At 41.3% G+C, this 25,747-nt stretch overlaps 1 protein-coding gene across 1 annotated transcript in view; it reads left to right on the top strand.

The window, feature by feature from the left end:
* Window positions 1-25,747, top strand: part of EPHA4 (EPH receptor A4) — a 135,703-nt gene that overhangs the window by 96,148 nt on the left and 13,808 nt on the right. The window contains exons 6-13 of the mRNA XM_050964015.1: window positions 7,092-7,216; window positions 8,292-8,451; window positions 9,692-9,803; window positions 16,972-17,030; window positions 19,011-19,124; window positions 19,341-19,526; window positions 23,833-23,894; window positions 24,407-24,616. Of these exons, the coding sequence (XP_050819972.1) occupies window positions 7,092-7,216; window positions 8,292-8,451; window positions 9,692-9,803; window positions 16,972-17,030; window positions 19,011-19,124; window positions 19,341-19,526; window positions 23,833-23,894; window positions 24,407-24,616 (1,028 nt within the window). The remainder of the gene's footprint in view (window positions 1-7,091; window positions 7,217-8,291; window positions 8,452-9,691; window positions 9,804-16,971; window positions 17,031-19,010; window positions 19,125-19,340; window positions 19,527-23,832; window positions 23,895-24,406; window positions 24,617-25,747) is intronic.

Genomic DNA, 25,747 nt, shown 5'->3' with positions numbered 1-25,747 from the left:
GGCTTTTCCTGTCTACCTGGCCAGTGCATCCGAGTTCAGATTGCTATCCAGAGCGGTCACAATGGTGCACTGTGGGATACACCCGGAGGCCGATACCGTCGATTTGCGGTCACACTAACCCTAATCCGATATGGTAATACCGATTTCAGCACTACTCCTCTCGTCGGGAAGGAGTACAGAAACCAGTTTAAATATCCCTTTGTATTGATATAAAGAGCCTTGTTGTGTGGACGGGTGCAGCGTTAAATCGGTTTAATGCTGCTAAAATTGGTTTAAACGCATAGTGTAGACCAGGCCTTAGTTTAAGAGAGGACAGAGCAGATGCCTTTTTAATTCATTCTCGTTCGTGTAAAAATACGAGGCCAAATTCTGACTCCTTTCACGTCAGCGGGATGTCTCGCAAATGAAGGTGCTATCCAACATGAGTAAGTTACAGGAATCTGGAGCATATCATTTTTGCTTTCAGAAACCTTTTAAAAACATGCATGAATCCTTTCTCTTCAACCATCCTGTTCATGCTGTGAGGTTACTTAATATAGTTTTGAAAATCAGATTTAAAAGTATTACAAGGGGTAGATTCAAAAATCCTTGTGCATATCAGGTTTCTTGCATTAGCTTTTCATTTCAATAAATAGAAGATCTTATTTTATGTCTCTTTTGCTTTCTGAAGTTTTTTTTCTTTAATCCCTCATGTGTATAATACATTAAAGTCATTAATAATGAAGTAGACTTTTAGCATCTACCCTGGAAGGTAAAACCCTTAATCACAATAACATCATTAGTGCATTCAAGCACTTAATTTTGATGCTTGACAGCGTTTTAAAGCGCATAGCCATTGATAAGAACAAATAAGTGTTGTTATGTTTAATTGAGGGGGAAGCATGAAAAACCCTAAACTTCAAGTAATTAAATTTAAATATGTCATTTGAATTTAGCTGAGGTAATGTATAAACTGTGAATATATTTTTCAATCAGCGAAAGACCTCTTGAGTAAGCCTGATACATTTAAATTCAAATTCTGGGGAGTGGAAAGTAAACCCCGCTGCGGTTAAGAAGGTAACTTGACTAAAACACTGAGCATTGTGTGCCTTTGACATCCAAGTGCTCAGGTTTCAAGTACTTTCATAAAGGGCTGTTTTCACTCATGGCTGCTTACAGGCCAGAGACCTCTCATTGCAACTGTTTATTTCCTGTTGTTGTCCTCCTCCCAATACTCATATGAACTGGTAATGAAACACTGTCACGCTGTCTCTGCCCTCCTTTCAATTGCCCCAAAACTGTTATAATTCAGGGCTTGTTGGCCCTAGGAAATGGCTTTATGGCACTTGGGTGAAATTTTTGTAGTGCATCTGCTCTCTCTCTGTTTGTAGTCCACAAGCACAGAACTGCAGTAATAAAACTACTAGTAGGTGTTTAATGGCAGGTTATTGAGGAAGTAGATAAAAGAAAATTGCTGCATTCACATCAGTGGCGGGGTGAAGTTTTAAAGGGAGCTGAACTGCTGAGCTTTGAACTGAAAAAAGTTATACTTAACCATTTTGTCAAAGGGAATCTTTTATTTCATACCAAAGTATTTCCAGTCAGTCTTCACTGTGAAATATACTGGTTTGATAGAATTTCTACACAGTATGTAGCATTCTGATATGTATGTGTCTGCCTACAGACATGTATATTGGGTGTGGGGAGTTTAACGTGGTATTATTATGGCAACAATAACTTTACAAAGAGTGTTAACTTTGTTTCACTTTCATACTACTTGATGTATTTTTCTCTGTTGAGCACCTCCAATAATACAGATTTAATGAGGCATTCTTTTTTAGAAATTGAGGTCCACAATAGCTGTGCTGCTTGGTTGTCTTGGGGAGAGTAACATTTCCAGTTACATAGTTTGTGAACAACCAATTGCTTCTCCCAGATATTGAATTAAAAAAATAAAAACCACTTTTTTTTTCATTAGAGGGACAAGGTGGGTGAAGTAATATAGTTTATTGAAACAGCTTCTGTTCGTGTGTATGAGAGAGAGAGAGAGAGGCTTTCGAGCTTACATAGAGCTATTCTTCAGGTCTGGGAAATGTACCCAGAGTGTCTCCGCTAAATACAAGGTGAATAGATTGTTTAGCATAAGTAGTTAACACATATTTCAAGGGACCATTTAAGGTGAAGTAGCCTATTAACATCTCTCCAGTATTTGGGGGGCCGGAGAGGGGAGGAAGAGAAGTACGGGAAAGGGGTTGGTTATAGATTCATTGTCTCTGTTCAGTCCATGATTTTTAGTGTCTAGCAAAGTTATGAATTTCATCTCCCAGGCTCGTCTTTTCAAGGTGTTGTGCAGGTTTCCTTTGAGGATGTGGACTGAGAGGTCAGATATAGAGTGATTACTTTGTCCCTGGGTGATATAGTGTTGTTGTCTTTTATAATTTTTCTGCATGAGTTCATTTGACAGTGCACTGATTGGTTTCATCTACATAGTTGTTTTTGGGGCATTTAGTGTCCTGGATGCTATGCACCGCGTGTTGTCACGGGCATATGCAGGACCCATGGATCTTGAAAGGTGTATTGTGGGGGTTGTTGACTATCAGGTTTTACATCTTTTGTTCTGGCAGAGTCTGGCGCCGCTTTGGATTGGTGTGTCCTGGTCTGTGGGAAGCTTGCTTCTGATAGTAAGCTTGGAGAGTGGGTGGGTAGAGAGGGTGAAGAAGGCTAGAAGAAGGGGTTCAGAAAAGATTGCTTTCAGGATGGGGTCCCCGTCTTGTATGAGTTGTAACTGTGTGACGATACCTCGCATGGATATTTCATCAACAGACAAGAGAGTAGTCCCAGCAAAGATGTTTAAATGAGTTCAGGTCCTCAATTTTCCAGTACACTAGAACGGTTATCTGAAAACTTAAATTTGAATAATGGAGGTTATGTCTCCAATATGTATCACTTATATGAATCCTCAATTATCTGAATGAAATCCATGTATGCCATTCCATTTGAATAAATGAGGTTCTGCTGTACAGCATTAGTAACGTAAATAAGAGGGGAGAGTAGCATGACATTTAAAAAGGTAAAGGGGGGTGGGTGGAGAGAAGCAGCACTGGAATTCCATTCCACTGCACAGAGAGTTACCTCATTTATATTATTGCTCTTTGTATCTTGTTTATAAATCAGTGGGAATAAATTGCCAATATTGCATCTAAATTAAGAAGAGAGAGTGGAAGGGTTAGCCGGAATAGAGGTGAAGAAGGAGGAAAGCAGGGAAAGAATTGCCAAAAACTCTTGTGACTCCTTCATATCCCGCACACACATCTGTGAAACTATATCAAATGACCCAAACGTCTCTGTTATCCTGTTTGGTCAAGTTATTCTTTTTAGGCCTGGAGGCTGTACTTTGTGTACTTTACAACGTTTTAGCCTGTTCAAACATGCTTGTGAAGAGTCCATCTCTCTAAGATACTTCTAGTGCCCCCTATCACTATAGCGTCTGAGCACCTCACAAACTTAATTTATTATCATCACACAGCTGTGAGCTATCCCCATTTTACAGATGAGGAGCTGAGGCACACTGAGTTGCCCAAAGTTCCACAGGACATCAGTGGCGGAGCAGAAAAAGGGACCCAGGTCTCCCAAATCCTAAGATAGTCCAATGGTTTTGGGACTATTCTACATCTCCATAGGCTCCTTTGTCAAAGTTTGCTACAATTAGCTGACAGAATGTATTCTTAGTTCCCTGGGTTCTATTCATGATTAGCTGATGTGCTGCTGAACACAGTTTGTCCTGACCTGCACTCATTGTTTGGTCATTGCCAGCATTGTGTCTGAGTTGGTAATGTGGATGACAAGCCCTAGGATGACCGAAACTCCAACTTTCTCAAAAAAGGCACCCTTATAGCCGTAACTCTCTATGGGCCAAAAGGTGGGCACAGCACAAAGCCTAAGAAAATGGCTGTGTTTGGGAGAGTTGAATGGGGTTCAGTGTGGGAAGGAACATTTCCAGCTTCCCCAAGCATTGGGCTATAGTAGTCCCTGTAACTGTTGAAGCCACTACTTACACAGGAGCAAGGGTGATCAGCCAGTGGATCCACACAACAACAGATCCACCAGATCCTCCCCAAAGACACTGCCCTTTATTTATTCACAGCTGTACAACACACAAAGGGGTGTGGAAACCCTGCAAGGGGTCCCTGCATTCTGGCATACCGTGCAGCACCAGTACTACACGTGCTCAGGGCTTTCCACGCAGAGTGTGGAAGAGCAGGATATGCCCCCAAAGGGAGATTCTGGAGAGGCCCTGGAAAAGCAAAGCTCCACCCTCATAAAGGAGACTGCAGTGACCAACACTTGAATCTGGGCTGTTAGATTTTCTATGCACTGATAGGATTGGAAAGATTTCATTTCATAGTATTAACACAATGAAGGCTGGATAAAGGGTTAAGTAGAATTAAGCTGTATTATGATCAATTTATGACCAGTAAGGAACAAGAGGGTGAAAGTAGAGTGCATCTTTTAGCTTAATTCATAGAAATTAGAGATAGAAATGAACTATTAGGGTATCTAGCCCATCCATCCCTGTTTTAGCGCCAGGTTGTTCTCTTCAGTATGTTGAAGTGCATGAGAGTAAGTGAACAATTTTTGATATATAATGTGGACAGGTGGAAAAACATTTGCTAACCCATAGGGACTGAGTGCTCTAAGTAAAGAGGAGATCAGTGTGTATTCATGTGCCGTGAATAGCCATTTTACTTCAGAGCTAAACCACATTGTCTTGTATTTCTGTAGCTCACCATTGCATGGAAAGAGCTTTTTATATTCCAATATCTAGGCCTGGAGAAATGAAATAGTAGAGTGGGGCTGTTAGAACAATAATGAGGAAGGGAAATCATAAAGCGAACAAATTATCTATCTGAGATTGCTGGGGTCAGATCGTAGTAAGTGACAGATTCCCTGCAAAGAATGGTGTCTCTGCCCTCTGCGTGGCACTTGTTAACTAAGCAGGTTCCTCTCTGGTTGGGTTATTGCTAATCTGCTGTGTTTGTGTGCGTGCGCAGAAAAAGAACCTGATTCCCATTTTATTAGCTAAGCAGTGATGCTACTGCAGAGCAAAGGGTGGAAAATGTGCCCTTGGTTTAGAAGCCACTGGGCTATCAAGCAGGAGAGTTGCATTATCAATCCCATCATGTCAAATCTATAACTTGATGGCTCACACCTGAATCCTCCCTGTTGGCTTATGTTTATAGTCTCCTCTGTCATCTAGTATCTGTCTGTGCACATGAGATTCGGAGACAGACAGACAAAGAGAAAGGGTCTAAAGGCATTTCTAACAGAGATGCCAAGCTGTCAAATAATAAATCAGGAAGAGGCTCTCTGATGGCTTCACTTCAGCAAGAAGACTCCCTTTTGTGACCATGTGTGTGGGGCCTACTGGTTATTTTCACTCCCATCAGAGCTGTCTGATACGGTCAAGTAGGTTTGAAGCTTTCACGTTCAATTTTCCCTTCATTTATTGTGACTGTTTTATTTCTCTGTCTTTCTCTGTAGTTTTCAGGGCTACACGTTGCATCCTCCTTTCTCTTTTGACTACTTACATGGATCTTCATCCCCGAGTTAAAAAAATAAAAATCTGTACTTTTCTAGGGTTTCAGGGACAAAAGAGGAAATACATTCAATTTAGGGAGACCTCTAATCTCTGGTTATACAGAACGGCTTTGTTAGATAAGATTAAAAATTTCCTGAATGTCCCTCTTCATCCCTGGAGACCCCACCATTTGTATCAGCTATTGTCAGTAGTGGCAGGGCTTGATAACAGCTGGCTAGAGACGTGACCACACAGCAACACAACAAGAACCAGGCAGCCTGGTTCATAAATCTTCAGCAAACCCATTCCCCCAGCACAGCTGTGAATCTGTTACTGTCATAGTCCCCGGGAAAATGCTTTGTCCTCCAACAAGTCAAAAACTGAACTTCAACACGATCAAGGGCCCAACTGAAGTGCACATTGAGAAATATTCCGTTGTCTTTTTAATTGTAGCCCTTATTATTGAACAAGGATGTAAATTTGAGTTGAATTTTGTTGGATACATGGCTCATTTTCCAAAATCATGTTTCCTTTCTGCCCTGTCAGTGGAATTGGAAGTGTATGGTACTGTAATCCAACTGTAACTAGCTATCATTGTTATATAGGGACAGTTACCATTGGAGTCTTATTCACAATACACCAGATTCTGATGTCTTCTTCATGGTGGGTAGCACCTGGCTCCCCAAGTAGTCCCATTAAAGTCAGAATCTGACCATCTGGAGTAAGCCCATTAACTTCAGTTGGACTACTTACAAACTGTGGTACTTCACAGCATGAGTTAGGCTGGCAGGAACCTGGCCTATATACTTGAGATCCAAGTATCCCAGTGTTCATGGGAGAAGCTGAATTTGTACATGGCCCAATTCTGCTCTCACTGAAGCAGAAGTCCCTCAACTTCAGAAGGACCAGGACTGATTCAAAGGTTCAATATCCCATTTCTTGTAATGTTAATAGCTAGTGAAATGACACCAGTTAATATTGGAAGTGAATAGGTGGAATTGCTATGAAGCCAGAACTAACAATTCCAAAGCCTCATGCAACACGTTTAGTAAAGTTCAGAAATGAGCCAACATAGATTATTATGATTGGAAGGGACCTCAAGAGATCATCTAGTCCAATCCCTTGCTCAAAGCAGGACCAGTCTCCAAATGGCTCCCTCAAGGATTGAACTCACAACCCTATCTTCTAGTATGTTAGCCTTTTACAGGGCTTTGGCTCTAGGCATGGTATAACGTGACAATACTTGGACCACCATGCTGTTAGAGACTCCTGCTCTAGTATGGACCAGAATCCAAGAATGGGCTTGTTAGAGAATCTTTCTGTAAGAATAAAATCTCACTGTGCTGCAGGTAATAACAGCAAAAATAGCAGCCGTATGCTCAAACACAAGTCTTTTCTTCAAGAGTCATTTTAATTCCCAGCAGTGCTATAGATTCACAAAGCCCATTGAGTAGGAAAGCTACAATTAAAAATACATGATCCTCATTTAAAATTAAAATATTGCTAATATACAGTTCTTCTTTTTTCTTGTCAGCTCCGTCTCCAATTGCTTTGATCCAGGCTAAAGAAATAACAAGACACAGCGTTGCATTGGCCTGGCTGGAACCTGACAGGCCGAATGGAGTCATCTTGGAATATGAAGTCAAATATTATGAGAAGGTATTACTCAAAATGATCAGATGAGGTTTGTTTCCATTACAGCCATTCCCAGATAGGATCTCATTATCGGGACCAAATAGGTTTGGTTTCATAATCATAACCAATTAGGGATTTCATACATTTGAACAGTTACACTGAATAATGAGACTAATATACTGCACTCTGCTCTTAACAGTGTATTTGGGTTTTTCTTTTTTTCTCCCTTAGAACCAGGTTTTTACAGTGAGCATATTTATAATGAGAATCAATATAGCTGAGAAGTAGTGATACATTAGCCTTACGTCAGAGATAGAAGTGTAATAATGAAGTATGTAACACAGCAATAATAATATCTATTTAAGTCGATGGCTTCTGCTTAGAGTGATGGTGTGGGTTTGATGGCTTTTAATAGAAAATAAGGAAAGGAAATTACATTCTTCAGCCTTTCCAAGTTATAGGGAGACATTATTTCTACAAAATAATTTGTCTTTCCCCAAGTACAGAACTATGAAAAGAGCTATTTGCTTTCAAGGTTGCCTGGAAAATGAACAATTACCTTTTCTTTCTCTCGCTCTCTTTTTTCCTTTTTTAAAGGTAATCACTTATTTGCCTCCCTAATAAAGCCAGAAAAGGGCAGCTGATTTTAACTGAAAATAGATTACAACATTTTCTGACACATTTTCCAGCCTGAAATAGACGTTAAGACATGGGCTTTCTGGCAAACATTTCCCAAGGGTTTCTTGGATATGTAGCTCCTGGCTGGAAGAAGGGAAGAAGAAAGAGTGAGCAAGAATAGAATTATATTTGTTCATCAGCAGGATCATGATTGAAGACCTGGTTACTTTCCAGAGAATTTTCTCATTCGATTTCTGAAACAGTCATTGATACCTGAACATTAGACCTACCATTCCCATCATCCTTTCTGGCCATCCCCAAGACGCCCTTTTAAAACCCAGTACTAGTAAGGGATCTTTTGATAAATCAAATGCTATTAGTCATAGCCTCAGACAGATTTGGTAGTGAACTGCGGGGTCCAGGGTTCACTGTGCAGGGAGACATTTTTGTGTGCCTCACCCCTGTGCTCTGTTGCTCCTAGGACCAAAATGAGCGCAGCTATCGTATTGTGAAGACAGCTGCCAGGAACACAGATATCAAAGGCCTGAACCCTTTGACTTCATACGTGTTTCATGTGCGAGCCAGGACAGCAGCGGGATATGGGGACTTCAGTGGGCCATTTGAGTTCACAACTAACACAGGTAACAACATGTGCATCATTGGCGGAGGGCTGACAGTAGATACATTTCTTCCCCCATTTCTTTCTCTTTCTTTCTTGACTCGACTCAGATTATACTGAATTTGACTGAGTTGCTCGTTGGGAGTTTGACTTCATTTATTCACTTGAATGTGGCATCCATATTGTGCCATACTCCTGTGTGGCACTATGATTTGTAAAAATGGCTGTTGACTGCCATTTCCGCTGTTGTTTCTCAGATCCGGCCTTAGTAAATGTGACATTGCACAGTTATTTGGACATGCTGCATACTGGATGCATGATGCTTACAAATCTTAATGAAGAAATCTGAATGTGGTATGGTAGAAATACACACTATAAATGCTCTGAAGTTTTTTCTTTCATTGATTCATGGAGATTTATATTCTCAACTTCTTTTAATGCTAATGTGCATTATTTGCATACATTTCCAGTGTGTCTCATATAGAGAAGGATAAACCCCAATTACTCTCCTTTTTTAATGTACTCTCCTTTTTTTATATGAATCAGTGAGATATATTATGTGTGTCTCCTTGCTTTGTGTTTTCTCTTAAGACAGTTTTGCAAAGGGAGGCATTTGTAGATTGTGCTATCTCTAAGTAGGTTCTCACTTGTTTAAGTCAAGGTAACATGTAATAGTCCACAAAAATGTGAATGGAGTGTTTGCTTCCTAAGACAGCGGAAGGAAGAGGATATGACCAAACATGTTTCTTTAATTTCCATTATTCAGGTCTGTTTAAATCACTTCAGGTCACGTCACTCTGTTAACTTCCCTCAGGCATGGCATGAGAAAACTTAAAAAAGTCAATCCACCAGGCAGAGGGAAGACATTTTAAAAACAACTTGCTCTGTTTGTGTCAGTGAGGAATGAGCATCTGGTCCATTAAAAAAAAAATAAAGTAAACTGGGAAGCAATTCAGTGGGCAATAAAACAGGCATTATACTCTCTGACTGAGTATGGAGGGGCGAAGGAGAGGAAGTCCTTGTTCTCAGCGAGTTGAAGTTCCCCAAACCATTATCAAACGTAATGTCTTTAACTAATTAGGGCCCTCCTGGAAAATTATGTTGAATGAATACATAATGAAGGCCTGAGATTGGCTTTGAGTAATACCCTGAACTGCCTCTGCAAACCAGAACACAGCACTAAGTGTTGCTCTTGACAATTTTGTACTGTAGGTGGCTGTGCCCCGGTGTGTGACACTAACTGATGTCTTCTCTGTCTCTAGTTCCTTCCCCCATCATTGGTGATGGTACCAATCCCACAGTGCTTCTTGTCTCAGTGGCTGCCAGTGTTGTTCTCGTGGTCATTCTCATTGCTGCTTTTGTCATCAGCAGGAGGTAAGAACTTAAGCCTCTCTCTCTCTCTCCCTCTCTCTTTCATAAGGGAGCTTTTTGTCTCATCCAAACAAAGCTGAATTCTTTGATTAGCATCATAAACAGTGCATTTGCATTACAAGCTCTCTCCCATGTAGCTTTGATCTTCTCAGCATTAGTACCACAGCAGTATGTAATGTAATGGTAATAGTTCCAGCACTATTTGCCCTTAAAATGCAAAGCTGATTTCTGTAACTGGGATTGAGAAACAAGCCAACTGGAGAGCTGCAGATATTGTAATTTTGATGTTGAGTTTAATGAGTCTGAGTACAGGGGATCTTCTTGGGTTGGCTTGTTATATGTAGGGGAAGGAAAGCAGTACTGCAGTGAAGTAACTTGCATGGAGAACCTCAAACAGTGTTGCTTGGGTGTTTTTGATTTTTGGTTTTAATACTCTCAGTTGTCTGTACATGTCTGCATCAGCCATTGGGATAGTTCTTCCATTGTGGGGAAGAAAGACACTAAAGAGAAGCCATAGGCACTCAATACTTCATATACAGTAACACACCAGACTGGGTCCTTTGCTTACATTGTCAGGCAGAACTATAATCTCCCCTCAAGCACCCGCTTCTGCCCCCAAAACAAGGTTTACCCCTCAGAAAAATCACTACAGTATCTCATATCAGAGAGGAGAGAATACAAGTTGGCCCACTCTCCATAGTAGGTCTGATCGCATTAGCTATAAATGGGCACAACTTCCTTTTGATTTACTCTTTCACTTCAAATCATCTTAAAAAGAGCAGTTAAATCAGTGTGATTATAATATCTGGTAAGTAGTCATGCATTGTAATGGCATTCTGTGGGTGTTCAGCTCAAAGCATCCATGCTGGCAGGAAAAAAAGAGGAAAAGAACATATGAAAATGTAATACAGAGAGACAGGTTTATTAAAAGCCATTGCAACAGAAAATAGCATCACCAGGGCTTGATGACTTAATCTCCTCTCTGCTTTTATTGATCACTTTATTATTTAAAGCCAGATTGATAGCGGGATACATTGGATTTCTAATTATGAGTCGCCACCTTGGAGAATTGAGCCTGTCGAGTTGTTCTGAGATGATTCCTTCCCCACCTCCCCCAATAAAAAAAAATGTCACTTCTCAAGGCTGATAAACATGGCTTGGTGATTGGCCCTCAATGGATCACTTTTTAGAAAATGAAATGTCAACCCCATGCCCTAGTATTGATTCTCTTTAGTATCGGCCATAAAGCTGTCAAAGGAAAGGCTGCCTGGAGCCTGGTAGCTGACAGACTCGCTGATGCTGATGCGTACTCAGCCAATTCTTCTCCCCACTCAGGCTGTCTGTTTAGTTATCTCTGCCTAGAAGTGTTTAAATTGGACAAAACACAGATAAAGAGCAGCCTGGTAGCCAGGACCAGAGGCTGGCCTAAGTGCTGGTGGGAATGCAGATATGTTAGTCAAGTGGCAGTGGGTTCAAAGATGCCCCACACCTCTGCCTCATTAGGTTTTAGAGAGGCTGCGGAAGAGAAGAGACATAACAAAGTAAATGAAATGCTAAGGCAGCAAAAACCATGAGGCCCCTTCTTGGGATGTTCTGTGAATATCAGTGCATTTAAGATGTTTATTATAGCACTTACCTGCCTACATACACTTAGCTCCAGTAGTTGAGAGTAGCTATTGATAAACAGAGCCCAGTTTTCAAAAGCAGGTGCCTTAATGGGGCACCCAAGGCCAATCCGCACTAGAAACATTTGCCAGTATGGCCATATTGGTAGGAGAGATGAATTTTTGTGACATTTCTATACCAACAGAAGCTCAAGAGTGGACATTGTTATAACAGCATAAAAGGACTTTTGCCAGCATAGCTTATTTTGCTCGCCAAACCGCCTGCACCAGGAGGCTTTTCCAGTGTAGCTACACCAGCAACCTTTTCTAGTGTACACCTGGCCTAAATCTCATAGTTGTGCCATCAGATCTGTACGTAGGTATACAAACCTCCATTCTGTGCAGTTGTACTCATATCAGTATCCTAATGTGTGATAGGGATTTCCATTTAGAGTGCCCACATTTGAAACTGGGACTAATATTGTCATTTAGCATTAAATCAAATCAGTGTTCAAAAAAACAAAATTCATCTTCATGGCAGAAACTTTCCTAAGGACCCTGCTGTCTCCTACCTCCAGCAGCCCAAGAATATGTTGTTCTCTTCTGTCGCTGGGATGTTAACATTAGGATTAATCCACTTAAGTGTTAGTTTAAACTTGCATAGACTAAGTCATGTAAATTCATACAGCAAAGGACAGATGGCAGCTTGAGCATTTCTACAAAGCTTTCCTACAAGCACACTGCTAAATTCAGACTATTTCAAATGTAGCTTTGGGGGAACATTTGGAGCAAGAGGATGAGGCTTTATTTTCAGAAGAGAGTTGAGTGGAGAAAGATGGCTTTTATGAATCGTTTTTTGGTTATGTAATGAAATTATTTTTTTTTTTTAAACAAATGTGTCATGTTAAAAGGTCTCTTGGCTAGTAGACTGGTTTACCTTTTACTCTCCAGATTTGTTGCAGACACAGCAGCAAAATGAAGACAGACTCAGGCATGGAATTATGTGACAGGCAGCAGCTTTTATTAAACTTTGGCACAGACAAGAAGTACTACCCTCCCATCGCCCACACTCTCCTCTACCAGGCATTTAATTGGTTCTAGTGAAGGGGTTACAGGGCTCCTTATCATATAACCTGTAACTTGGGGTAGGCTCTCCTTAGCCTACACCTTCCCCTCCCAGATTCTGCTCTCTCTCTGAGTCCCCTAGCACCACAAGTCCTACAAGGGGGGTGGAGGGTGCAGAACGGTGGGGACCATGAGGGCCACACGGACTCACCCTGTCCCTTGAGCCTAAAGCCCATCACCAAATTTCAGGTCTTTTACTGTGGGAACTGTTGATTTAAGTCTTTCGTCTGCAGTGGAAAGTGGATGGAAGTTGTGACGAGTTAACAATCCAACCTTAAGCGCTTTCCTACTCAACCAACTGTGGCTTGACGGTACAGCTAGGACAGCGAAAAACTCCCTGGTCCTCTACTACTTGGCCTATGGGAGAAAAGATTCCTTCCTGACCCCTCAAATGGGCAATTAGCCAGATCAGCAGCGTCTGTCAGGCCAGGTTAAATCCTGAGAGCTGGGGAATGCTGCCCTGCTCCCAGCTGGCCAGTGGGTGCCAGAGACTCCTGGGGGGAGGAGCTACCTGGTATCCCTCAGCAACTGCCCCCATAAAATTCCCCTACTCACTGAGGCAGGTGGTGAGCATTTAGAATGAGTTGTCCACCTTTTGCTAATGAGCCTTGGAACACCAGGCTACCTCAGTCATAGCCTTGTGATCTCCTGGCAGGCAGTATTTTAATCAGAGCAGCTCTAACCCTCAGCTCCCCTTTTGTTTGTAAATGGTAAAGGTGCCAGCAGCCATGCAGAGGCTGAGAGAGCAGCCCAGAGTGCATGCTGCTTCACCACAATACATGCTAATCCCCCCCTTTGTTGTTTGTGGGGTAGGCCTATAGGGAAAAAAGCCCCACCCCTTCTTTATCTCCAAGTCCCACCTGTAGGCTTGCCTGCATTTCTGACCCCTGCAGTTTGTGAAAGCTTCTGTATTCTCTTCCTGAACACCGCCCCTATTTAATCACCACCCCGAAATCCCTATAATTATGGAACTCAAACCTGGGACAAAGATTTCCTTCTGTCATTCAGGTGAGCTCTCTGTGGATGTCAGTTCATGCCCAGATTTCCTCCCTATGGCTCAATGACTGAATAATGAGCTTCCAGGTTTTTTTTTTTCCCCCAGGGACAATTGTAGGCAGCAGTGTCCCGCCCCAAGCCAAGGAGAAAAGGTCAACAGGTGACAAAGATAGAAGTGGAAGCCAGGTAGTTAGTTTGGAAGGTATTATTAAAAGCTAATAAGCTACAATTATATTGCTTGAACAGTAATTCCTGTGTTTCCTTTTACCTGTTATGCATCCTAGGGTGTTTTGTGCTAGTTTTTGTGTAGGGCTTAGAGGGAAGTTTTTAAACAAGACAAAAAGGGCATTTTAATACTTAAGTCACTTTCATGTAATGCACATTTGCATTGCATTTCTCACTTCTTCATTTCAGTATTAATTGAATTAGATTGGAGGGGTCATACATAAAATTCAGAATAACTTTTTTCCTAACTTAGGCTGCATGATGATCATTTACTTAACTGAAAGCGTTCTATTCATGCACAACAATAGCACTGCTCACATGTTCCTCTGTTAAAGGTCCATTCCTATTATTCACTTATAGACATTGGGTCACATTTTGTGCTGACTTTCACCCTGTGCAACCCTCTCCCCCCCCATAAATGAGAGCAGAATTTGGTCCCTTGATTCATTGCAACAGTCAGTCCCCAGGCAATGAAAACGGCTTTACTCGGCATTTGGATTTAGAGGGGGTTTTTAATGGTTTCCTTGTGTTCGAAAGTATTGGTTTCTAATTGACTTCGCAAAGAAAGAAGTTCACAGGCATTTGTGGCATGTGCAGTCCCTGGTGTATGAATACAATTCCCAGGAGATTATAGGGAGCTGTGAGACCTGGATCAAGGGCAGTGTGGGACTGTTTGGTGTTTTTTCCCCTCCATGTTGTTGGTAAATTATTTAGCATATTGCACACGATAAACTGTGTTAGAAAAACCTTATGTTTGCAAAAGCAAGCACTCAGAAGTTAGGAAATGCAATGTTAGCTACTGGAGAAACAGATAAGCACACGCAGGTTCTCATCTTCTGTATGGAGAAACACCGAAAGGAGATGAGTCGTACTTTATCACAGGTATTTGCTGACAGCCTTCAGGAATTCTGAGTTCATTCCAGGCTCTGGAGGGGAGACTGTTGTGGTAGTCACAGATCCTTCTTTCTGTTCTCCCCGAACGTGACCCCTAATACTCTATCTCCTCTAACCTGCCCCTATCCTGTCTTTTTGCCACCCCATCTCCTCAACCCAGTCCCATTCTCCTCTCCAACCTAGTCCTAGTCCTCATTGCCAATGCTTCTCATTCCAATCCCAGTCTCCTTGCCCAGACAGTCCTAGTTTCTCCCTCCAGGGTCCAGGTCCAAATTTTGATCTCGCTTCACCCCCCAATTCCATATCATTCTAGATGTCTAGCTGCTCCAGTCTTCTTTCCCAGGCTCCTCGTGTGGTTCATTTCACTCATTTCCTTACTCCCCTTGCCCCTGGGCTACTAGTCCCAGTCTCCTTACTTAGCCAATCCCAGTCTCCCCACACATGTTTCTTATCTGAGTTTAGTCCCCCTGGCTTCCAGTCCCAATCTCCTTGCCCAGCCAGACCCAGTCTGGACTGTTGGAAGTTTCACCACTGATGTCAGTACTTGATCCCTTCAATGCTATATAACAATACCTAGCTCTGATGTGTAGCACTCAAGGAAGAGATCTTAGAGTCATTGTGGATAGTTCTCTGAAAACATCCACTCAATGTGCAGTGGCAGTCAAAAAAGCGAACGGAATGTTGTGAATCATCAAGAAAGGGATAGATAATAAGACAGAAAATATATTGCCCCTATATAAATCCATGATACGCTCACATCTTGAATACTGCGTGCAGATGTGGTCACCCCATGTCAAATAAGATATATTGGAATTGGAGAAGGTTCAGAAAAGGGCAGCAAAAATGAACGGCTTCCATATGAGGGGAGATTAATAAGACTGGGACTTTTCAGCTTGGAAAAGAGGTGACTAAGGGAGGATACGATAGAGGTCTATAAAATCATGACTGGTGTAGAGAAAGTAAATAAGGAAGTGCTGTTTACTCCTTCTCATAACACAAGAACTAGGAGTCACCAAATGAAATTAATAGTGAGCAGGTTTAAAAAAAAAAAGGAAGTATTTTTTCACACAATGCACAGTCAACCTGTGGAACTCCTTGCCAGAGGATGATGTGGAGGCCAAGACTATAACAGGGTTCAAAAAAGAACTAGATAAATTTATGGAGAATAGGTCCATCAATGACTATTAGCCAGGATGGGCAGGGATGACATCCCTAGCCTCTTTTGTCAGAAGCTGAGAATGGGCGACGGGATGGATCACTTGATGATTTCCCGTTCTGTTCATTTCCTCTGGGGCACCTGGCACTGGCCACTGTCAGAAGACAGGATACTGGGCTAGATGTACCTTTGGTCTGACCCAGTGTGGCTGTTCTTATGTTCAGATGTAGTAGGTCTCAAGAATGCTTTACAAAGGAGGTCAGTATCATGAGATCAGAGATTAGGAGGCCCATACAGGAGCAAGTAAGTGGAGTAGATGGGCAGTAACAACCCCCAGCTTCGGGTTCCTTTGACTTTTGATCTGGCTCTGTACTTTTCAACTGTCCCCCGCTCTTTATAATGGGCCAAACCAAACCTTAGATCCAAACTTGGCAGCTTTCGGTATAAAAGTCCTCACTACAGAGATGTTTCTGGTATTAACTTCTCTCAAATCCACACAAACTTTGATGCTTAAAGCTAAACTCAAATGCTTTTTTAAAATTAAAGACATAAATAGTATAAATAGTTGTGTGTTTACGTGTAGAAATAATAATGTATAAACTTACTATGCTGTACCACCTATCATATTAATATTCACAGCTGTGTAGATTGAACGGGCTTGCTTTTTAAATTCCACCTCTAATTTTGTGCAATTAGAGTGGGTACAAAGGCTAGTATTTAGATGTCTGCCTGATTGTGCTTGCAAATCAATCAGTTAGACATCTAAATGTTAGCATTTGCATCCACATTTAATTATGCTAAAAAATCCCAAAGGCCTAATTGGGTCTGCTTTCAAAATTTGGCTTCAGAATTACAAAGATCTGTGTTTTAAAGAAAAGTAGCTGCAAAACAAACCTCCTTCTTTTTCTTGAATGGAAAGATGTAAATTTGAGGGTTTTTGTTTCCCTTGGTAAGTTTGTTGATGACAGTAACACCTAGAACTGTGTAGGGAATGCAGCTTCTTGCAAGGCTGTTGGTTATAAATTAGGTTATCAACTGTTGTAGTACAAACCCAGAACATAAGTCTTGTCAGGTATAGCAATTCAAGTCTTCGCAGGTCAAGAAGATTCTGAGTTCGTCTCCTAAATTAAGAGATTTATTTTGAATTGTAATGCTCTTTTTATCCCGACAGACGCAGTAAGTACAGTAAGGCCAAGCAAGAGGCAGATGAGGAGAAACATTTGAATCAAGGTAAAAGGCAGTGGTGCTTGGTTTTTTTGATCTGGTTCACAAAGCATGTCTGTGTTCTTATGCTTAGAAGATAAAGAATGACATTCCTCTTGAGACGAATATTTCCTTGTTTGCAATCCTCTGCTGCCAGAACGAAGCACCTAGTAGCAGGGAAACTTTGAATGGCAGGCTTTAGTCAAAAAACCTTTGGGATTTTTGGAGAGATTTTTTTTCTTCCCTCCTACTCAAAGGTTTTGGCGACCTCTACTTCTGGCTGAAAATAATAGGCATGCTTTTCTGCCCAGTATATGTCAAGGATGCTTCAGGATAGGCCAGAGGAGGTGCTTAAGGGGAAATATGAGGCATACATTCCTTCCTCAAACCTTGTCTACACTACAGGTTACTTCAGTATAACTTACATCACTTGGGTGTGAATAATCAAAACCCCTGAGCAACATAAATTATACCACCCTAAGCGCCTGTTTAGACAGCGCTATGTTGGCAGGAGAGCTTCTCCGCTGACATAGCTACTGCCTGTCGCAGAGGCAAGAGCTATTAACCCCCCGGGAGAGCTCTCTTCCGTTGGTTTAGAGCAGGGGTTAGGCAACCTGTGACATGTGTGGCAAAGGCAGCACACGAGCTGATTGTCAGTGGCACTCACACTGCCCAGGTCCTGGCCACCAGTCCGGGGGGCTCTGCATTTTAATTTAATTTTAAATTAAGCTTCTTAAACATTTTAAAAACCTTATTTACTTTACATACAACAATAGTTTAGTTATATATTATAGACTTATAGAAAGAGACCTTCTAAAAATGTTAAAATGTATTACTGGCACACAAAACCTTAAATTAGAGTGACTAAATGAAGATTCGGCACGCCGTTTCTGAAAGGTTGCCGATCCCTGGCTTAGAGCATCTCCACCACAAGCAGTACAGCATGGTAGTGTAGATATAGTCTCAGTGATTGAACATGCTGTTGTTTCTAGTTCTACTGAGTGAAGGATCAAGCTTAGGTTCTGAACTCAGAACTCCCCTGGCCCAAAAAATGGAAGTTATGCATACTTTATTCTCTGAGGGCACGTTCACGCTACAGATTTAAGTTTGACCTATGTTAGGTCAACTTACAGCCACCACAGTAATTACTACAGTGGCTGATGTCCACACTACCCTCCCTCTGTCGGTGGTGTACATCCTTACTAGGAGCGCTTCCACCGACTGAAGAGGGGCAGAGTTGGGGATTGAGAGACAGGGATCTCAGTTCCACATAGCTCCCCATCGGGAGCCCAGCTGCCCACCAGCCAGCAGCCCGGGCTTCTGGGCTCCCCATACTCTACCAGGAGAGTGTATGTGGGGCGGGGGGGGGGGGGTGTCAGCCACACGGGCTTCTCAACTCCCTGAGTGGGGAGCCGGGCAGGCACAATCTAACTGGGAGCCGAGGGCAGCTGGTCTCTAGCTGGAGCATGGAGCCATGAAATTGACAAGATAGCCAACAGCCAATGTAAGGAACAGTATCTAAACAGACACTGCACCCCCCTAACTACACTGACAGAAGCCCTACCTCTCTCATGGAGGTGGAGTTATGTCAGCGTAGTGGGGCATTTACATTGGCGGGACAAGGCTGTAATGTATACATTGACATAATTAGGTTGACATAAACTGCCTTGCATTGATCTAACTGTGTAGTGTAGACCAGGCCTAAGTCACAGGGCTGCAGCCAGCTAGTTAGCCTGCTACCGATATCAGTGATATATGGAGTTCATTCACTGTCAAAAGCCTGATGCTATGTTTCAATAGATGGGAAATTAAATGTTTGCCTTTAAAAATAAAGCACAGTGGAATCTCCTTAAGTCCTTTCTTCTTTATTCAGTCAGTGCCGACATGGTGAATCTTTATTGGACACTTTCTTTGCTGTTGTAAACCATTAAGAATTCGCTCCTTGTATATTCCGTGCTCAGCAGTATGTAGGTCAGTGACATCAAATAAAGCATTTTTGTCTTGCAGGTGTGAGAACATATGTGGATCCTTTTACATATGAGGATCCAAACCAAGCTGTGCGGGAATTTGCCAAAGAAATCGATGCCTCCTGTATAAAGATTGAAAAAGTCATAGGTGTGGGTAAGTTTCAGGACATCTGTGTTTGTGCAGTAAATCTGTTTTTGTAATGTATAGCTTTCATTGGTGTTTAGGTACCTTGAGCTCTAACTGTCGTTTGTGTAACAACTCCCTAAAACAAACAGGAACTTTCAGAAGTGCATTGATAATTACGTTTTGGCTACAGAGGGTCACATGCGTTTCATGTTCATGGCTGACTGTTTGGTCTTTTTCCTGCAGGTGAATTTGGTGAAGTGTGCAGTGGACGTCTCAAAGTACCAGGAAAGAGAGAGATCTGTGTTGCTATCAAGACTCTGAAAGCTGGGTACACTGACAAACAGAGGAGGGACTTTTTAAGTGAAGCCAGCATCATGGGACAATTTGACCATCCCAATATCATCCATTTGGAAGGCGTAGTTACCAAATGTAAGTAGGTCATTTCTGTGACAAGGCCAATTTGGAAGTCATTGAGAAATTAAATCTGCATATTTTTTCCCTGTTAAGTGACAGATGGAGCAGATCCACTGATAGCTAATAGGAGGAAATCAGTGGAGGACAAGTCATTAATCTTGTTGTCAGCTGTAAATGGGTTTATAGTTTCAGCTGGTACCCGATCTGCAGGCAGCTTGTGCAAGATTTTTAGGGGGAATTAATACTGCAGTTTTTTTGGTATGCTAGGCAGGCATCTTTCAAACCTTTGCTAGACTGAACTGCTTGTTACAAGATAGGTGAAGGCAGATGGTAAGCAAAGTATTTTCAATACTTAAAAAAAAATCAAAACAAAACTACAGTGTCGGTGTGCTTTGAAGTACAAGGTGTATCTGTGAGGAGCAGGTCTTTGAAACAAAGTAGTCTTTATTTTGGTATGATTTGCATATATGCTGTCTCTGATTTATGACTCTGATAGCTTTGCCTCCATTTACAGTAACACCTTGTCAATCATTTTGTTTAAAGCCTGTTAACATTCACTTAGTATTTGAATTCTGTCTCAATAAGAATACGACAAAGCTCAACAGATGCCGTTTCCAAGCTAGAACTGAAATACACCTGCGAGACCCATGTGGGTCTGACTTCATAAAGCACCACTGAGACTGTGTAGTGGAAACAGTTACTGTTTAAGATGGCTGTGCTCCAAATACAATGCATAGAATAGCTGCAGATCAATCTGCAGAGTGGTAAAAGTAGAGGATTCCTTAAATTTAGGGGTTCATTTTCAGTGCAGTGTAATAGCAGAACAAACCCTCTGCATCCATTGTTGTGAGTGGATGGGGTGCATTCAACCCTTCATATAGCAATGAGAATGCATGGCATTTAATTAAAAAGATCTCTGGATATTGAAATAAAGTGGCTGATTAAAGTGAGAGTGGAGAGCCCATAATTTTTAATGAACTAACTTTAGAAATGAGCTACAGAGTGGGAAAAAATCAGTGACAATAAGAATATTTCATTTAGGGAAGGTCTCAGTTAGACACCCATCCCCTCTGGAATGTCAAATAGGAGTTGGATTCCTAACTCTCCCATTTGTGCCTTTGAAAGTCTCTCTCTTTTATATCCTTGAATTCCCCCTTTTAAGGTGCAGGATATTTGCTGTGGCTGGAAATATAATTAGTTTAGAATATCATTGTTTTCTTTTAAATACAGGTTCCACAAGGAAAAAAAGTTATTCAGACTGCTATTGCCTATGGCTTATAAGGCCTTGCTAAGTGTCTGAGTACTTTAATTAAAAGATAATATTATAATTAAATACCTTTGCAGGTCTCTTCCCTTTAAAAGGGGGGGGCGTTTCTGAGTAGGTGGTGATATGTTTGCTGCAGACTGATTTTCATAGCACTTCTGGAAAAAAGAGAAGCAACAGGGGGATCTTTGTATTGGAATCCTAACGCTCTAAAACCCCTTAGCTAGTACAGCTGTAACAGTTATAAATGACTGGAGGCATTTGCATAATGCAGTTCTCACCGAATTAAAGTGATTTAACATTTTCACTGAGGAGGTGGTAGGCTGACCCCAGTGTGTCCTGTCATCTAGCTCTCAGGAAGCAGCGCTTCTGCTACCAGCCAGCTCGGGCACCTCAAAGCTGTTGCTGTTTGGTAAACAGGGCTCCTTAAGAAGACATTCATCTCAATTCCTCTTGTAGGTTTTCTGAACATTGTGATCAATGAATACATTTAATAAACTGAAAACTAAAGTGCAAGATGAATTGTGGAGGTGGAGTGTTGGAAGAGAGGAAGCAGGAAAGTACGAATGCATTATTGGCTGTTAGTCAAGTACGTTTATAATTGACTAGATGATGGTAACTTGCTCCCTCCCCAGCCTCTCTCACCCCCTCCCACTTCCCCACTACTCAAGCAGCGCCTGAGTAATGGAATTATGTGTTAATGCACTGAAAGAGAGTCTCCCTTTCTTTTAAATTGACAAAGTGTATTTTGATTGAGGGAGGTTAATTAAAACTCATTTAGATGTATTTGTTCTGTCAAATGACCGGTCACAGTTGCAAAGGGTAAATGAAATGGGGAAATATGCAGATTGGATTAGAATGGTTTCCATTCTTACTGATGAATGCTCAGATAGGTGAATTTTCCTGTATGGAGAAGGAGGGGGAGTGATAATCTTATCCCAGCCTTTTCCTGTAAGAATGCAAATATTCAGCCAAGGCTTTTAAGATCACACACACATAATTGTTTTGCTCAAGGCTTACCTTTGTTCATGCAAATCAGATGAGTAGGTATCCAGCTGCTTGATTACAATTTCAAACGCATGTTGGTCTACATGAGCAAAGGTGGCATGTGATTATGATAATGAGAGTTTTGGGTATTGGCTAAAATGGTAGGAGAATCAGGAATCGGAGGCTGCGTCTATGTTAACAGGGACTTTAGTGGCATAATTATGGTGCTGAAGTTTTGCAGTGCAGACGCATCAAAGGAAGGGGGTTTCTCCATGCTGTAGAAACACCGTTAGCCAGATTGATGAAAGCATTCTTGCATCACCTAGCAACGTTTACATGGGTGGGAGGTGGGAGGTCAGCCTAGCTACAGCGCTCGGGTGGGGATTTTTCATACTTCTGGCAGAATTACAAGGGGGAAGCGTTCTCTTGAGTGAAAAATGCACTGATGTAGAAATAATTATGGGAGCTTTTCAGTACTAAAATATTTCACAGATGGCCAGTTTTAATAGTCGATTGTTCTGAGCAGATACTGCTGGTGAATGGAGCAAGGAAAAGTTGTGCATTTTTGCCAGTTCAGCTCTATCTTTATATTGAAGGCATCTGCAGTTTAGGTCACAGGTTGGTTGAACCCTCTCTCCCCTATAAAATTCCCTTTTTCGAAGCAGTTCCTATCAGTATGAAAACAAAAATAAATGTTCTCAGGGACAGGATTTTTTTTTTTTTTTGAAGGAAGAAGCGGTGTTAGAGCAGAGAGGCAGGAATCCTGGTTTCTGTTTCTGACTGCCACCCTCCAAGGAGCTGAACAATACTAAGTCTCTGACTTCGGTTGGGGTTGAGGGAGCTGATCTCTTTGTAGAATTCACACAGCCTCTCATGGGACTACGCTTGGCAATCACTTAATCTCTTTATGCCTCCAGGGCCAGCTCCAGGTTTTTTGCCGCCCCAAGCAAAAAAAAAAAAGGGGGGGGAGGGAGTGCCACTTCTGAAACAAAAAAAAAAACCCCAAAAATGGAGTGCCGCCCCTTGAAAAGTGCCGCCCCAAGCACATGCTTGGAACGCTGATGCCTAGAACCGGCCCTGTATGGCTCTCATTGGTCATTTTTAAAACAGGAGTAATTAGATTGGTCTCAATCCGTCAGACACAGAGTCTGAACATGATGCGTGCTTAATCCATTGAAATCATTTGAGGTTTCTCACCTGCAGGATCAGAGCCATATAACTTTGTATGTCAGGTATTCTTTCTATATGTGCATATTTATTCATTATTATTATTATTATTATTATTATTATGAGAGAGGCCATTTTTTTTAGTCACCGTTCTATGTCAGTAACCCAATATTTCTTTTTACATTTGTTAAAGTTAGCTTTTCCCTATTGCAGTATGGAAAGATGAGTGCTGCTACTGCATTTGACCCCATATTTGACACAATTCATTGAATCGTTTATTTTATGTGGGAAATGGAGAGAGCTCATTTAGAAATAGTGAGACATACAGGATACAGGTTCTGGACTGAGAAAGTCAGGGACTGGGGGTGAGGTGGGGGAAAGGAGTTTATATTTTGCATGCTCAAATCTCAAGCTGCACCTGAATATCTTTTAGCTGCTGACAGCTTTCACTCCCCTGAAGCTTTGATTTTTCAAAAGAAGAAAAAGGATCCAAGTGCTCACTGAGACTGCCTCTAAAAGAAAATGCATATTCTAGCAAAGAATTTAATTATCCCAACAATTTTTCAAGTTTGAACAATTCTATCTGGTTCCCCCTCCCTTCTACTTCTTTAGCAAGCAATTATCCATTCATAGGTTCCCTGGAGACCCGAGGCCTCTTTAGTTAGAGACCTTGTCAACAAGTCACCCAAAGGGTTAACCTTCCAGATGGAACCCTTAGATGTTCTTGTCCCATAATATTTATTTCCCAGATCCCTACAGCTGAGGCATAAGCTTGGCGCTTTTTAAATTAAATTAGATTGTGCAAGACAGGTGTCTTGGCAGTAAAATCATGTGCAACCCATTTTTATCTCATTAACATCGGTGTTCATCAAGGAATTGTGTTTTTCTTTCTGCAAACTCTAGGTAAACCGGTAATGATCATAACTGAGTACATGGAGAATGGTTCCTTGGATGCCTTCCTCAGGGTAAGTGATTGCTTTATAATAAACCCAAAGAGGTTTTACACAGGGAAACACACTTTGATTCCTGTTTCTTGTTCTAGTTGGTGGAGGGATATAAAGAATATAAACCTAAGAATGTTTGTTTGTACTTGGGAAATGCTTTTTAATATCTTTATCTAGCTGGCGAAGAGATACAGAGTAGATGTAACATTTGAAATGTAGGCTCTTAAATAATCCATGTTTAATAGGGAGCAGTTTTGATTTATTCCATTTTTTGAAAGCCTTGCAATGCTGCAGATTCATTAAAACTGGATATATTCTATACATCACAGGAAGCAATGACAAAACCTCTGGGTTTGTACTTTACTGGTGAATTATAGACACTAGTCAGGAAGGTGAGGAAATAACATTGCATTTCATTTCAAACAAGATGAAGATGTAGAGGTGTGCTCTTTGCCAGCTTCAGCTGTGGCAGTAATGTAGCTTTTAACTTAATGCTATGTGATTTTTTTCCCACCTCCGTTCCTCATCTACAGAAAAATGATGGCAGATTTACAGTAATCCAGTTGGTGGGAATGCTTCGTGGCATTGGCTCTGGAATGAAGTATCTGTCTGACATGAGCTATGTGCATCGGGATCTAGCTGCCCGAAATATATTAGTCAACAGCAACTTGGTCTGCAAGGTGTCTGACTTTGGCATGTCCCGTGTCCTGGAAGATGATCCTGAAGCAGCCTATACTACTAGGGTAAGGCAGGAAAGGGCCTTTTCTTCCCTACAAAGTGGTTTTGTTTTTTTCTTTTTTGTTTTGTTTTTAAATAATTTCAGGCACACGTGAAAACCTGTTTCATTACATAAAAGTGTACATTGGGCCAGGATCTCAGCCAGTGTAAATCATTGTAGATCCATTAATTTCAATGCAGCTACATCAATATACCTCTGTTAGGTTCCAGCCCATTTTCTTGCCTTCAGTGTACTAGGAGATGGTGACAGGAGCGTGAGACCAGGAATTAGGGTTTTGGGTCCTACTCCTGCAAATGTTTATGCAAGTGCTTAATTTTGTGCATAGTCCCACTGAATTTAGTGGAACTACTCATGTGTGCATATATAGGTATGCACTTAAATGTTTGCAGAATCTGGGCCTAGATGATGTGGACGGCCTCTTCGTGCCCCTAAAATAGATTCTGTGATTCTGTTCTAATTGTGATTAAAGAACTTCTCAAGATGTCCAACCCCTAAGCAGTTTATGCTATAGATGCCTGATAAATTACAAAGACCATTTACACAATGAAGATTTTCTGTTCATTATTAATAATATGCAAATTAATATTTAAATATGAAAAAGTGGGGGTAGATATGTAATACCATTCGAATTTTAGCAGCATAGTGCTACTAATTTTGCTATCCTAGTTTTAGTATTCTGCATGTAACGATACCAACACTGCTGCTCACCAGCAATATTCTGCCATTACCAACACCTTTGAAATTAAGATTCACCAGGCAAAAGTTAGAGATTTTATAAAGTCTTTTTTTAATTGCTGCTTGTTGCATTTTTAAATATCTGCCATTCTCCATCTGTTCTCCTGAGTGCAGAGATTGTCTACAGTATTCAATTTTTGTGGTTTAATCCCTATACTCATCCTTTAATGAATTCACAGTTCATTGTGAGGAAAAATAGACTTATGTAGTATTAAACGCTGGCCAACCCTGGTATTTCCCACTAATAAGGGTGCTGAGAGAGGGGGGCTGAAACAGAAATCTGGAAAGCTGTATTCAACCAAATAAAAGTATAGACAAATATACCAGGGCAAGACAGAAACTACTGAAAAGCTTCCCTTTGAATTTAGGGAGTACAAATATAGTACTCTGTTTTCTCTGA

Source organism: Gopherus flavomarginatus, chromosome 8 (assembly GCF_025201925.1).
Source record: "Gopherus flavomarginatus isolate rGopFla2 chromosome 8, rGopFla2.mat.asm, whole genome shotgun sequence".
Classification (NCBI taxonomy): domain Eukaryota; kingdom Metazoa; phylum Chordata; order Testudines; family Testudinidae; genus Gopherus; species Gopherus flavomarginatus.
Note: the sequence above shows the minus strand (reverse complement) of the source record. Positions and strands in the feature narration are given on the sequence as shown.